General features: G+C 54.7%; 1 protein-coding gene across 1 annotated transcript in view; it reads right to left on the bottom strand.

The window, feature by feature from the left end:
• The window catches only part of FRMPD3 (FERM and PDZ domain containing 3), a 28525-nt gene extending 22303 nt beyond the window's left edge, over positions 1–6222 (bottom strand). Inside the window, 9 exon segments of the mRNA XM_009071774.1 lie at positions 300–423; positions 1250–1386; positions 1518–1637; positions 2169–2300; positions 2848–2955; positions 3995–4099; positions 5300–5345; positions 5725–5827; positions 6072–6222. Coding sequence (XP_009070022.1) covers positions 300–423; positions 1250–1386; positions 1518–1637; positions 2169–2300; positions 2848–2955; positions 3995–4099; positions 5300–5345; positions 5725–5827; positions 6072–6222 — 1026 coding nt within the window.
• Positions 6223–15775: the final 9553 nt, after the last annotated feature.

Below are 15775 nucleotides of genomic sequence, written 5' to 3'. Positions count from 1 at the left end.
CAAACCCAGAAGCAGAGATAGCAATAAACTGCTGTGTGCCACTTCAGCCAAACTGAGAGCTGGATCTCAGCTATCTCACCCCTGATCCTCACTGCACTCCCCAAAATCCAGATTAGCTCTTGAAAGTGGATTCAGGAGGGCGAGTGTCTGTCTGGATGTCTCCCTGGGATTTATTTCCCATCCAAGGGGAGTTAAGCAACAGTAACAGGAGTCCCCAGGCAGCTGGGGACAACAGGCTGGGGTGGAGGGCAGGCTGCCACCCCATCAATCCTGAAGCAAGGCTGCATGCCTGGGCTCACCTTGGTGCCGCCAGGCTGGTGCTGGTGGGCTTTGAGCTGCTGCGAGAGGGATTTCCGGAGGCTCTTCTCTTTGATGAGCTGCAGGAGTGAGGGGGGCAAGAAGGGCTCCAGGCCCCACTCCTTCCTGTGGGGAGGGAAACCTGCATGAGCTGCCGGGCCAGAGACCCTGCCGACGGGCAGAAAGGGACAGAAACCAGGGATGCTGTCCCAGAGCTCCCTCTTGCTGTCAGAGGGAGCCGGAGCCACACCAGCACTTCCTTGGTGTCACAGCTGGAGCAGCAGCAGCCCCAGCCTGGGTCCTCAAGGGAATGGGACTCCAAGTTGGTGTCATAGCTACCAGAACTGGGCTGGGGAACAGCAGTGCCAGGCTCTGCACTTATCCCTCATTGCAGGTGAGCTCCCACTCAGCTTCAGGTAAGGTTAAGGGATGCAGGGCAAATCCCTAAACCTCTTTTGGAGTCCTCCCAGGGTGCCATCTCCCCCCTTCCTCCCTGTGCCCACCGGGGAAGACCAGCCTGCACAGGTGGACTGGGTATAGATTTAGGTCCCCCAGGAGCTGCAGGAGGACCTGAGCCAGGGCTGCACAGCTTGATGATGGGCTGAGATTATGGAGCCACAGAGCTTTCTCCTTGCCTTGGATGCAGGTGGAAAATGAGCCCAGGTTCCCATGGAAATGATCCTGGGTTCACCACAAATATCTCCAGCCCTGGCACAGCTGCTGTGCATAACTGGATGTCAGCATGATGGCATCTTACACAGCCCCATGGTGGGACCAGGGGCTGTGTGTCACTGTGGCTGTGAGCCACTGGCCAGCTCAAGGTGGGGCTCTCAGGGCATCTCATGCTCCACACACCAAAACACTGCTGGGAGCACCCCAGTTACACAGAAGCATGGGGAGGAGACACAAAGGAGGGCTGCATGGAAACATGGGAGCAGGGAGGAGGACTCACTCCACATTCTTGAGGGAGACCTTCTGGCTGGGGTGGGTGGCTGAGACAGTGATGTAGATGTGGAGGGCAGCCAGCCCCAGCAGCATCTCTGGCTTGGGGTCTGTGCCGAAGCGTTCTCTGATCACATCGTTGCGGCTCTGCAGGAGGGAGGAGAGGTGTCCTCAGACAGCCATAGGGACAGGACACTTGTCACCTGAAGGATGGCTCCACGGGGCCCAGCCTCGGCAGACACGTGGGCCATGAGCACCACCAGCTCTCAGTCCCCTACCTGGATGTACAGGTACTCGAATGCTGCAGGATCCCGGCGCAGCAGCTCCACTGGGTCCTTGGGGAAGAAGCTCACACGGAAGAGGCATCTCATGCCATGGTAGTGTGTTCTCTGCACAACCTGTGTCAGGAGCAGAGAGGAGCAGTGAGCCTAGAAACCACCTGCAGGGCAGGATACCCCCTCTCCTCTCTTCTGGGATGATACTTGATTTGTCTTTTCTGTGTACCACCTGATCCTTTCATCCCAGAACAGCCCAATTTTCATTGGTGGAACAGCTTTGCCTGGTGCTGCCACTTAGGCTAACACTTCCTCCATGATCCCTATTTTATCCCTGGTCCTGTGCAGTGCCAGCTTTCTGGCTCTCCTGGGCAGGTGAAAGATGTTCATGAATTCTGTCTGCAGCCGCTCAGGCTGGAGTACAGAGCATTTCCACAGTGCTGACAGTGTGAGATGGGTAAAGCCCTGACTGTCTTCCTTTTTTGGCCACCCTTTTCACCCATGAGCCTGCAGGACCATGACAGAGGCAAGGAGAGGCTATGCCACCCCATAGCACAGCTCCAGCAAAGCCCCATGCTGGTGGGAGAAGAGCCTCCCTGTGCCCCAGCCCCTGGCCATGGTCATCCCAACACCCTCCCACACCCAGCAGCTTACGTGGGCCAGTGGCTGCTTGTCCTGGAGCAGCAGGTAGCGGTGGCTCTGCTCTGGGCTGGAATACTCCAGGACCAGGGCAAAGTGCTCGATGTGTCTCAGTGACAGGCGGTCCTGCAACGTCACTATCACATCCTGCAAATGAAACAGACAGGCTTGGGTGTGAGGCATTGGCTACTTCCCAGGGTGGGAGTTGGCACCTCACTGAGCACCCAGCCCCTCCCTGGCAACTGGGGGTCACGCCACTGGAGGACGAGACCTGGCAGTGCTGAGAGGGGTTGTGGGATGATACTCAGCCACTGCTGCTCCAAGTGACTTTGCAGCAGGAGGTGACCAGCAGCCAGACTGCCAGCACCTTGGGTAACACTGTGGTGGTGCTGAAGGGGGCTGCAGGGAGCTGACCCCAGGCAGGGGGACTCGCAGGAGCATCCATCCTGGATGGAGGGCAAGCTCTCAGCAAGGGAAAAGTCAGGAGAGGGAGAAAGAGAGCAAAACCCCATCCCTGCCAGCTGCAAAGTGTCGCCAGGGAGGCAGACAGGCCATCTATCATACCATAGCAGCTCACAGCCAGCCAAGCGCTGCAGCAGTGTTTGTGCACGGAAGCAGGAGATGAGGAAAAATGGATTGGGCAGGTGGGAGGAGAGAAGCATCGTGGTGCCATGGGGGAAGCAGAGGGGCTCACCTTCACAGTGGTTCGGCCATCAAACGTGAAGGATTTGATCTGCCCGTTCTCCAGGAAAACCTTCAGCACGTTGGGAATGAGGAGGAGAGCTTCTTTCTTCAACATGTCCTGGCATGTGGGCCCGGCAAAGGGGGAGGCGAGGAGGATGGGGAGGCACGGAGAGATGGAGGGAGGGTAGGGAGAGAGAATGAGTGTCAGTGATGGAGTGGTCGTGGCATCCTCCACTGCTCTCGGCTTTTGGGCTAAGAGGCACATTTCCCCTGAAAATCCAGTGTTCTGTTGAAGCATTGAGAAGTGCAAAGCTGAAACAATTCAGAGCTGCCTGATAGATTCACCTCTCCAGCTCCCAGCAGCTGCAGTGGGAACACAGCATCCTGCTCCGTCCAGCACATTCCAGTGCCCATGCCTGGCAGCCAATCCCACTCCCCAGCTGTTGTCCTAGAGAGGAGGTGATGGCTATGGTGGCTCAGAGCTGTCCTGACCCTTAGCCCAAGCCTAGCCCACCTCAGCCTTGCACATTCCCTCTGCAGGAAGTTGGGGAAAGGCTGCTTGTATTTAGTGAGAAATGTTTCAATCAGATAATTATCTAATTGATTTTGCATAAAACCAGAATCTGCTAGAAGGGCTTTACAGGGGTTTTTTCAGTTTTGCTTTGGGGTTTTCTTTTGTATGCTGATTAATAAAACATTTCTGGATTTAAGAGGTAAAGGCACTGGGCTAGAACCCTGCAGCTTCCACAGCTGTGAAGCAGTGCCCTGGTCATCCTGCCCCACACACAGGCACTTCTGTGAAGCCTTTGGCATCAGGCTGGAAGGCACAGACCTTCCTTAAGGCAGGCACTGGCACTGCCTGGATGCCTCCCTTGGGTCCTCAAGAGGACTAAGGTGGGACCAGGTTTCCAAGGTCAGCTTTTGGGGTTCCATCAGACCGAGGGACCAGAGAGGACCCATGGCATGTCCTCTCAGCACTGACCCAACACGCTGTTTGTGCCCAAGGGCACCTGCCCTGCAGGGTGCCACAGGCCAGGTGACTGGTCTCATCTGCAGAGCCCCTGTCAGGGGAGGGGAGCCCTGTGACCCCAAGTCACCTCATGCCCCAGGGACACCTCAAGGGGGTGAAAAACAGAGGAAGGCAGGGCAGGACTTACTGGGTCCGTCTCGCCGACCGTCACTTGCTCTGAAAATCGGACTTTCGCTGGGTTGGACCTTAGCTTCGCCTTCTTGGCTGCACTGATGAAAGCAGATTTGGGAGACTGGAAAGAGAGCACCAGGTAAGTCACCTGCCTGCCCCTTGGAACCATGGCATGGAGAAAGCCAGACATGGGGCCAAGAGGAAGCCCCTCTGAAACTAGCATGATGATGATGAGTGGGCAGCACACCGGGGGGGTGGGTGGAAAGCAAGTTCCCTTCTGTGTCATTATACAGTACTGCAGGCAGGGCCAGAATGATGAGCAGCAGCCCCTGAAGTCACATCAGCAGCCTCAGCATAACTGGGAAGGCTGCACCCACAGTAAGCACATGTGTCCAGCACCCCTCGGGCAAGCTGAGCTTCAGCAGATATCAGCCAGGTCTCACTTGGAGGCACCAGCACTGGTTTGGATGGGAGAGAACAACCCCTTGGATGTGGGTCTGCAGCCACAGGGAGATGGGAGATGGCAACACCCCAGGCATCTCTGCAGGACGTTCTGGTGGCAATGCCAGGCTCTGTGGATCCTCTACCTGCACATACTCCATCATGGAGACAGTCATGACACAGAGCTGTGCGTCCCTGATAGTGCCAGCATCAGCTGAGCAGCCTGTCCTGGCTGGCAGCCATCCAGGGTCAGAAGAAAAGAAGTTCTTTTGGAGCCTGGCACACGCCCCACTCCTGACAGAGCAGCTCTGGGTGGTGGCATCTTCTTCACAGAGAGGAGTGGAGCACAGGGGCGCTCTCACACTTATCTCTTTCACCGACATCAAAGGGCCCAGTGAAGTAGAAACAGTGCCCTGCCACCACTGCTGCTGGCGTGATGGTTCGGTTTGCTTCAGTGCCATGGACACCAAGCGCCAGTGCAACATTGCCACTGGTGCCAGCATCACCATCAGCCATACTGCAGTCTGGCACTCCCAGCTCCCCACTCCCTACCACCTCTGGCATGATGAGCCCCTTCATCAGACACACCTGACGTCCTCAGAAAACCGTACGGGTTTGGGGATATTTTTCCTCCCTCCCTTCTGTGAGGAGGCAGTGACAAGGACAGGGAGATGGCTGCATGCCCATACTGACTCCAAGGGGCTACAGCAGACCTGACAGCTTGGAAGAGCCTGGGGGTGGTGGGACACTAGTCCAACACCTCAGTTGAGCTGCCTGAGTGGTCTCCCAGGGCCTCCAAGGACCCCACTTCAGTCTCCCAAAGGGCTTTTAACTCCTGTACTGGCTCCCCCAGAGCTGGCCATGGCCCTGCCAGTCTCACCTGGTGGGTGTGCAGGACCGTGAGGGTGATGAAGTCCTTGGCCTTCCTGTGACAGAAAGGAGAAATGAAGGTGGATGGGACCTTGTGATGATGGACCTCAACATGTGCATTTGGCTATTGAGAGTACATCCCATCCTTCCCAGCCCAATGGTGGCCAGGACCTTTGTGGGCTACTTGAGGTGTTTGATAATATGGCTATGAGTGCTTTCCCAGTGCTGCCTGCTCCTTGGCCAGCTGGGAATAGGTATGACACTTGCTCCAAGGCATTCCACCTGCTCAGGTTGAGGCTTCCCCACCCCAGCAGTGACCATTGGTGACAGCAGAGCCTGGGGGTGTGCACCAACACCCCAAGGCTCTGGCTGGGGCACAGCAGAACAGCATGAGCCCCCTTCCCAGAGGTGATGAGGGACAAGCGTTGTCCTCACCTGACAAGCTCGATGAATCTCTCTCTGGGGGCTTCACTCACATCCTCATCGTTGATGGCCAAGATCTGGTCTCCTGGCAGGAGTTTATCCTCAGAGGGGCCGCCTGCCAGGAGAGAGGGTCAGGCCCAGCCCAGGCATCCTGGAGCTGTGGGGTGGAGGGGCAGCAGGAGGGTCCCAAGCATCCCCAAAGCATTTGCCCATGTATGTGGCTGTGGAGGGCACACTGCAGGCCCACCAGAGGGGACAGGAGAGAACAGGAGCCCAGGGAGGGGATCCCACCACGGGAAGGTGCCACTGTGCTTCTTGGCATGCCGCAGCTGTGTCCAGGAACCACACCTACAGCCTACCTGCTGCCACCGAGCGCACCACCACTGGCCTCTCACTGCCAGCCACAAAGCCGAATCCGTAGAGAGGGTGGCGCTGGACCGTCACCTGTCGGAGCGTGTCCGAAGGCAGCTGCCCACATTCCATATCATCGCCACCACGCTCCTCCGGCATCACATGGCTGCACTGCAGAGTGGAGGGACAGGCTGTAATGCACCCCATCACGGCAGCCCTCCCCATCACACAGAGCCCTCTCGGACCTGGAGGGCAGCCCCACTCCACCTGCCTCCTGTGCTGCTGCCAGCACTCCAAATCCCAGCAGCTCCCTGGGACATCCGCAGCCCCCGTTCAGTTGCACAGTGGTGCTGCTCAGTGTCTGTCCTTGCCACAGTGCCAGCAGCTCAGGCAGGGTGGGGACATTCATAGAGATACCCCCCCAAAGGGTAAATCATGCCATCCTCTCCCAGCATCTCACTGTGCCATCCCTGCTCCAGCATTTCACTTCATTAGATAGGAGATCAGTGCAGGATGAACTTCTGGTGGTGTGGCTCTGGCCCTTACCCGAGGGATGCCACTGCTGTGAGGTTCAGAGGAGACAGTGGCCCTGGTGCAGCCAGATGGCTGTCTCTCTGCCTGTTCTGCAGAGGTTTAAGAGCAAACTCAAGGGTTTGCTTTTTCATGCTGTCTAACATGGCTGCACAATATCAGAGATAACTGGAAACAAGTTCAGGCAGTCTAAAAACTGAGATTAAGGCAGGCTCAGCCACAGCACTACAACCAAGTCTCCACCACCAGCCCAGGGACTCCTTGAAGCACTGACAACCAGAAGATGGGAAGACCCATCTCAGGGCAAGGTCATGTCAAACCTGCCCTTGGTATCCCAGAGCAATGCCAGCCATGGCTCTGGGCTGCTTGGCAGAGCTGTGAGCCTGCTATCAAGGAGCAATCCCAGCAGCACTGGGATGGCCATGGAGCACAGCACAGATGGCAATACGCACAGCCGCAGCCAGAAAAGCAAAGTGATGAACGTGCTGTTGTTTCTGTGCTGCTCGTTGCTTGTTCCTGTCCAGACTATTTAGTCTACTTAAAAAAGATCCTTCCCAGCCTTTTGACAACACACCAATTGTTCCACCTCTTATCAGTTCAGAATTTGATGCATCATCCATCTATCTAATGCTATTTATCTGCATTTCTGACACCCCCCACCTGCTCCCAGCGTCGCATTTTGGTACGGGCTGCAGAGCGAAGAGGGACGGCACGCAGGGCTGGAAGAGGACAGGAGTTTCTGGCAGCTCCAAGCCAGCACACAACACAGCTTTGGGCTCCAGCACATTGCTGCCAGCAAAGACAGCCCTGTGCAGAGCCTGATCCCCAGGTGACCTGTCTCAAAATCCTTTAAAGGAGCAAGACCTGGCCCTGCTGCCATGTCTCCCATGGGAGCCAGGAGAGCTCAGAGCACCAGATGCCTCTGCCCAGTGTCAGGGATACACCACTGGCTGTGGGGGAGCTGTGCTCTGTGGTGATGGGATGGCACCACAGCTGAGTCCACAGTCACCCATTCCTAGTGCTCAGCTGGATGGGTACCCGTGGCTTTCCCTCCCTCAAGCAGCAGCACATGGCTGGAGAAACAAAGCAGTGAGACCTGAGGAAGGGAAGTGCTGAGAAGCAGAAGGGTGTGGACATCTCCCAGGGCAGGGGGAGCGCAGCACCCACCAGCAGTCCCAGCAGGAGCAGAGCCAGCTCCATCACCAGGAGAGTGCAGCTGCAGGGAAGCACAGGCGAAGCCAACTCCCCTGCGACTGTCTCTGCGCCGCCTCATTAGCTGCTCTGCTACTCCCATGAGCATTTAAAAGAACAACAGTAACAACTAAAACAAAACACACAAAAAAATCACACGATTCAACCCATTTTCTCAAACAAACGTTATCCAAAGCCATTATGTGCAGCTGTAAAGGGGACTGAACGTAGCACTGCGTCTCGGCACGCCTGGCATGGCCAGGGAGAACGCCCGGTGTGTGCAGAGCTGGAGCTGGCTGCCACGAGACAGTCACCGAGCTGCTGGATTCCCAGGGGACACTCCTCCTTTCATCCCTCCCTACACTGCCCACGGCAATTCCAGCCCCGCCATCCACAAGTCCCCGCAGCACCGGAACGCGAGGATGAATGCGGGGCTCAAAGCACTGGAATGCCTCAGAGATGGGGCTGAGCTCAGTATGATTGCTCTGGAGAAACATAGGCAGGGGTTTGCTCACCAAGTCACAGCAAAGTGGATGACAAGTCCCAGACTAGAGCTGCCCAGTCAGAGCTGTTGTGCCCCCAAATCTGTCCTTTTGTGTGCAATCTGGGAGTCGGTCTCACCCTCACTCCTCCCCAAGGGACCCGAAGCCGAGCCACGACCGATGACCGCCCAGGGACCAGGGACAGCAGCCTCTCACGGAGCCGAATTACCATCAGAAAAGGTTAGCCGGGAAATCTTTGCAGCTTAAACAGACAAAAGGAAAAGAAAGCACACCTCATTTCAGCCACAACCAGTCTACCATCCAGCATTAAAGGGAAAAGGGGAATGAAGAGATGGATACTGACAATAAAAACTCCTTTACCGGGCTCTTAAGCTGCTCCTCTCCTGATAAGACTTTGACGCTGCAGAAGCATTACCAGGAAATTAAATAAAAGAGGACGAGTGTCCTCATAAGCAGGACTTATCCACTCCCGGAGAAGCAGTAATGTGCTCAGCAGCAGGTACAACATGCCTTCTCCAGGCTGTGGCTCTGAACGTCCTTCCTGCAGCAGCTCTCCCACGCTGGGCTTGGGGCACACCCTGGACCAGAGCAAGAGGTCAGAGAAAACCAGCAGCAGTAGTGGGTAACCCTCTCCCAAAGAGTGGTAATTCCAGCTTGGCTGCACCCAAGTACTGCAAAAGCCATCACTTCCCTGAAGCCTGTTTTTTGTGTTTCTTTAAATTCCCGGGCAGAGAAGTGTGCTGGGCTGCAAATTGCTTTCACATCAGGGAGATGGGGCTATAAAACAACCCCTGGAGCTCACCAGCTCTGTGCAATCAGCAGCACCCAAACCCAGCCTCCTCCTCGGATCAGTTGCCAACGATCCGGGCCACACTGCTTGGAAAACACCTGCTACCCCCCGCGGTGGGCACGGAGCAGTACTGACTCTACCCCACTGCAAGGGTTTGTGTCCTGTTTGTGTCCATGTCCCCACCCTGCCTATGTCCCTGGCTGACCCTTAGCCCTGCACCGCATCCCCTTGTGTCCTCGAGGACCACTGTGGCACAATGCCACTGAGACACAAAGTCACTGGAAAACAGCTTAGCACAAAGTAAAAGGACTCATCAGGAGAAACCCCCCTGTGCCTATCAGCAGCAAGAGCCCACCATGGACATGCCCCTGAGGGAGGATGTCTGTTCCTCAACCAACTCTTCATGGTATCTTGACTGACATGGCATGAAGATATCCCCTCTCCTGAGGCTTGGACACTCATCTTCTGTGCTCAGAGCTCAGACACCAATCTGGTCACGCTCTGCCACCCAAGGTAAGAGAGACATCAGCTCCATCCAGTCACTCTCCATCATGATACATCACCAAGGGATGTGTCTTCAGCTTCCCGAGCACCTTCAGACCTCTGCTCCACAGAGCAGGACTGAGCCCAGAGCACTCATCCCCCCCAGACAGATAAAGGCAGAGCAGGAATTACTCCAAAAGCTGATGCATACATTTTTAATTTCCTACTGCAATAAATCTCTGCTGCCTCTGAGAACTGGTTTTCTCCTTTTGCTTTTAGTGCTGACTGGCCATCTGCCACCAAAACAAACCAGTACCACCTGCCTGGGAGGAATGATGATCTCCATCTAGCCAGGACACTCGCACCATCTCCAACTGCCTTCAAACAGGACGGCAGCAGGTCAAAACAATTTCTGCAGCTGAAGAAGAGCTTATAGCTGAACTCCAGGATGGGGAGTGGGTATTGAAAGGCCTTGCCCCTTCTGTGGAGGGCCAATTTGCAGGGGTTGCTGCCAGCTCTCCTCCCCCTTCCTCTGCTGCCGTGAACACCCCAAGAACAAACAGAGCCTGTGGATTCCTGTCTCTCCTACTGCAAAACCTTGCCCGGTTCCTCCATCTGCCAGGCTGCAGTTGGTGAACGGCTTGTGAGGCATGTGGGATCTTAAGCACGTGTGGCAGCGGCAGGAAACGCCAGAGAATGGGCCAAGTAGTGTTTTTATGGGGAACATATGGCAGCTCCAGCATCGCACCCTGGTCTCCATCTCAAATGGAACCCACGGGGCTGCCAGGGCACGTGAGGACCAACAGCAGGCACAAAAGGAGAGTGGGCAGAACTGGCTGGCACAGGATCCACTACAACATACATCTCTGCTCCATCAGCCCTGCATCTGCACTCAGCAAGCATCTGGTCACCTTGGAACATGCCATTTGGCCCATGTTAACATGTCAGACATCTCCAGCAAGGGCAAACAGATGCTGTACTTACACTGTGAAGTTGCTTGGACATGCAGTGCACATGGAGGAATGCTTGACAGCCCTGTAACGGCTGCCCCGGCTTTGGCAGTGTTTAACAGCTGACTGGAGTGAGGATGGCTGGACTGAGGGGTGCCAGCCTGGCTGAGACCAATATTAAAGGCAGCAGAATGGCCCAGGTCTTCACGGCTGAAGTCCTTCATGGATCCAGCCTAGAGAACTGCAGCCTGCGTACTGCTCTGCCATATGGCCCATGACTTTATCCCTTGTGCTCCAGCTTGGATTTGCTCTCAATATTGGGAAGCAATTTTAAATCAGCAGAACTCCTGAAGAGGGTTAGCTTTACCATTCACACTGTGTCCTAAGCTGGCAGGTGAGCCAGGTATGCTGCTGGTACAAAGGTCAGGTGCCAGATGGCAACTGTTGGAGGGCAAAAATACTCTTTGCTCTCAGCGCAGGGACAAGCCGATGTGAGCAGGGCCCCCCAGCACCGCTGAGGCTGAGCTGCTGGAGAAGCTTATGAGCAGCCAAAGACAGCTGTAAATAATGAAGCAGCAGCCGCAGCCTGGCTCCGGGCAGCAGCTGCAGCTCTCTGCCACTCAGCCTGCAGCTTTTTTAATGGTTCTGGCACCTCAGCTAGAGAAAAACGCAGGCAGAGGGGCCAGGAGGGATGGGGGCTGCTTGGAAATCTCAGGACCTGTGATATCCTGTGGGTGGCAGAAATGGGCCTAATCCCCCTGGCAGGGAGTGGAGCCAGCTCGACCTGGTGCTTAGAGGGCAAGAGGTGCCATTCTCGAAGTTATGATGCTTATCACAGAAAATACAGCATGAGCACGGCTAATGAAGACCCTGCACTCCAACCTCCAGAGACACTCAGGTCAACAGAAAAAACAGCTTCTGCACAGGGAGAGACTGTCCTGAAACAAAAGTCCTGTGAGACACAGACAGAAGCATCACTGAGAACCTGAAGCTCAGTCTGGATCGCACCTGCCACAGGCAAACACTCCCAAATATTGTCTTCCCAGGCTGAGACTTGGGCTTTTCAGGCTAGAAAGGAGAAGAGGGACCATGGTGGGGCCCCTGAAACCAGCCTGATGCTGGGCAGGGAGCTGGCACTGCACGAGAACTGGTGGGCACCTGTGGAAGGAGGTTTGACACATGGAAAAGGCAGGACTTTGCCACTCAAGAACCAAATAATCCCTAGAGTTTACTGCTGCAGGATGCTGGGGAGGCTGTAAATTCAACTGGGTTTGAAAAGCCATTTCCAGCTACTAAAGCTAGAGGCTTCCACAGTTCCCATGACTGCCAAAATCCTGTGACAATTTACACCAAGAAGTGCCATGGCTGCACAAATTGGGGATAGGCTGGGGGGCTGTGCAACATGTTTCATGCCCCCAGAGACAGTGGATTCTCTCTTTTGTGCAGGTTTCCACTCGTTACAAACACCACTCTCCTCCAAATTATTTTTACCAGAGGCTCCCACACAGGTCAAAATTTTCTTCCCTATGAATTTTGGCTGTTTAAGGGATTTTTGTTCTCCCCAGCTGGAGAAGCACCTTGCCAAGAGGAGGATCAAAGCAAAATCCTTTAGCAAATGGGTCAGGCCCAGAAGTCTCATGTTCGTGACTCACCCAGCACCAGGCAGGCTTGTTGCTACCCCAAGGCGGCTGGCAAAACTGAGCAGAGCTGGAGATCCTGGGCTGGAGGAGATGGACTTGAGACAGGCAGGGCTTCTCTCACAGGGCTCTAAGAAATCTTTCTGCAATGAGAGAGGGATGTGTAGAGGAAAGCCTGTCTCCACTCTAGTGCATTGAGCACATGCCCTGAGCTGCAAAGCCATACCATGGGATAATTAAGTTAGGGTATTTTTCTTTCCATTTGGGGGATGCCCAAGTAGTTGGGCACTAACCTAGGACTTGGGAGAAGCTGGTTTCCAGCCCCTTCTCTGCTGTCAGCCTCTACTCTGCTGTGGTGACCATGGGCACGTTACCTTGGTCCTCTCCTCCGTGGCGCTCCACCGGTGTCAGTGGGCAGGAGCCCCTTGCCCAGCCATGACAGGACTGGGGAAGGTGTTACAGACTCAGAGGGATTTTTATCTGCCAGGACTATAGTAAAGAGACAGTCAACAGTGAGCTAAAATGAGATGAACATCTAAGAGGATTAATCAGAAATAAGGAGCGATGGAATAAAATTTGCAGCACTTTTCTCCCTTATTTGTGTGACACTTCAGCTGCATGATGGGGGCTTGGAGTGATACCAGTTCCCCACCACAGCCTAGCCACTCTCTGCAGCTCCATTATGGCTGCTGATTGCACCACTAAGCTCCTGCCTTCCCAATTTTAACCCAGGAGACCCTGTGTCGTACTAACTTTGTTTTCTGGTACTGGAGACAAACACTCTCGGGGGGAGTGGGGAGGAGTGAGGTTACACTGGGTGACAAGTGCCAGTCTCAGGTGTACCTGCCCCTCTCATGATGGCACAGGCAGCTTTAAGTCAAACTGAGCCTTTCCTGCAAGAGACACCAAGTGTACACAGCGTGTCCCCAGTGCCTCCTGGTCCTCAGGCACAGGGTCTGGCAGCTCCTCTCTGGCAGCAGCAGGACCATGGCTCCCCCCACACCTGCCTGGGCACCATGTGAGGGACCCCAAGGCCAATCTTGCTCCAAAGGATTTATAGGAGAAGAAATTTATTGCTGCATAGAAAATTCAGGGGGGAGTTAAATAAGGGGAGAGATTTATACATCCTTTACATTCCATTAGCAAGACGGCACAGCCTGCATCCTCTCCCAGGCAGCGGTGGTGAGGAGGATTCAGGGAGGCTGTCAGCCCCCTCTCCCACAGCTGGAAAAGAGGCTTGAAAATCCAATCAAGCACTTTCCTTTGGGCCTTCAGGAATCCCAGGACTTTCACTCGGGATTTACAGAGAGCAATTTGCTCAGACGATGACTTGAACTACTATCTCCATGCAGCAGAGTGCAGAGTAGGGCAGGGAAGGGGCCTGAAGGAAGGGATGCCGACAGAGGCGGCAGGACATCAGAAGTGATAACATCCCCAGCCCAGATGGCTTCGTGACAGCCCCCGGGTGCAGAGAAAGCACAGTTGGGCTCAGTGAGCTCACCCATCAGCTCCAGCAATTCACTGCTCAGCCCTGCCAGCCCTTCCAGGGCATGAGCTCACCTTGCCATAGAGGTGGCAAACGTTGGAGCATTTCTGGCAGCACAACACTGGTGAGACAGTCCCCCAAGCCATGACAGAGCTGGCCCACAAACTTGTCTGCATGGCAGCAGGGGCTGTCCCATCAAGCCTCCAATACTGTCACCAGCCTCAACCAGAACTATGCAATAACCTGCTTATGGGATACACACAGCCTCACAGGGTCCCCTTCCACCCCTGCCTTTTCTGGGACCCCTCTCCATGCTCCAAGGCTCAGTCAAGCTCTTGAGCTGATGCCAGATAAAGGCAAAAACATTAAGAAAAAAGCAAAAAGCAAAGGAGCAGGGGAGCCTTTGTGTGCGGACGCTTTCAGCCTGGGGCTGCCCGCATTTCTCACAGAGAGGCTTAGTTTATACTTCTTCATAATCTCTTCTTAATCAGCTCCCAGTTCTGCAGCCTGTGCCAGTGTGCCCCCAGGGGCGCAGGGAGAGCAGAGGACTCTGCAAGGCTCCTGAGTGCAGAATACTTGCCAGGTAGCCAGGCCTGTATTTAGAGGCACCTGCCCACACACCCTCTGTTTTCTACACGTGTGTGTACAAACGTTGCACCAGAGCAGCAGCCTCGCAAGGCAGCACCTGTTTGTGGGCAGGAGACATGTGAATCTCACCAGTCACATGTCTCCTCACCCACAGGACACCTGAAGGTGCTCACCTGGGGAAACAGTGCAAGCATAGAACCACAGAAATGCCTGGTTTGAAAGGGATCTCAGAGATCATCTAGTTCCAACACTCTTGCCACAGACAGGGACACCTTTCACTAGACTAGGTTGCTCAGAGCTCCATCCAGTGTGGCAGGGTTGGGGGGGCCAGCCACAGCTTCTCTAGGCAATCTGTGCCAGTGCCTCAGCATCCTCACAGTAAAGAACTTTTTCCTAATATCTCATGTAAACCTACTCTCATTCAGTTTGAAAGACACATGGGGACACAGAGCTGCTGCTGCAGCAGCATGACCTGACATGTATGCCCCAAAGTCCAGGTGGAATGCACACTCATATGGACCCCCACAAGACACAGGCACCTGCTGTCCTGGTGGGATGCATGCACACAGTGTCCCCAGTGGGACACAGGGAGGGGAATGCCCAAGGGACTGCCTGCCTCTGGCACAGCTCCCTGTTGGTCTCACCAGGCTGCCTGCCCACTGGCACACAGCCTCCCACTCTGCCAGAGCTCCCAGACAGCACTCGAGGTCACACTCACCCAGCTGTGGCTACCTGCACAGCCCTTTGGTCCCCAGTGTATCAGATGGGACCAAGTCACCAGCAAGACTGAGATGTTCATCCCCCACGTGCTGTGTGGGTGCCCATGTCATGGGCTTTACCCATGTTAGCAGGCAGTGCTCCATGGGGCTGTAGCACTCTGCACACACCACAGCATTTTGAAAGCATCCATAATGGAGAGAAACACCCCAAAGGTTTCTAAACCAGACTAAATGATACATAAATATTTATGTCATGAGTTTTCCTCCTCTGTCAGACAAGGGGGAGAGACAGCTCAGGCTGCTGCTGGTAGGTGAGCAGTGAGGACCTCAAACAGAGCCAGCAAGCCAGCCACGTCCCATGCACACTCCCGATGGAGATGCTGCTGTGGCTGCTGCTGAAGGCACAGCAATGCTGGCGAGCATCTACACACTGAGCTTCATAGCAGCAGACCTCAGCACTCCTGCTGCATAAGAATCTGATGATTTTCTGAGTTCCCGCTGTAGTAATGAGCTTGATCAACCCATGCAAATCGGTTTCCATTTGAAACCAGCTTTATCTAATGGAATCCACTCAGTATTTGCCTCCTGAAGTTTTCACACAGATCAATCTTCCCCATTTCAGGTGTAAAAGACAACTGGGACAGGGAATGGTTTCACCTGCCTTGACATGGGACCCAGCTTGGAGCTCAATGACAATTTCTCAGCTTCATTTCTCACGTGTGAATTGGCATCATTTCCAGAAACAAGGGGGTTTAGGCTCTGAAAACTCATCTCCTCTGGCAATGGATTATGTCATTAGATCATTCCATAGAGGAGCATTTGGATAACAGAATT

The sequence above is a fragment of the Acanthisitta chloris genome, unplaced genomic scaffold (assembly GCF_000695815.1).
Source record: "Acanthisitta chloris isolate BGI_N310 unplaced genomic scaffold, ASM69581v1 scaffold13513, whole genome shotgun sequence".
NCBI classification, from domain to species: domain Eukaryota; kingdom Metazoa; phylum Chordata; class Aves; order Passeriformes; family Acanthisittidae; genus Acanthisitta; species Acanthisitta chloris.
This window is presented reverse-complemented; position numbering and strand designations above follow the sequence as displayed.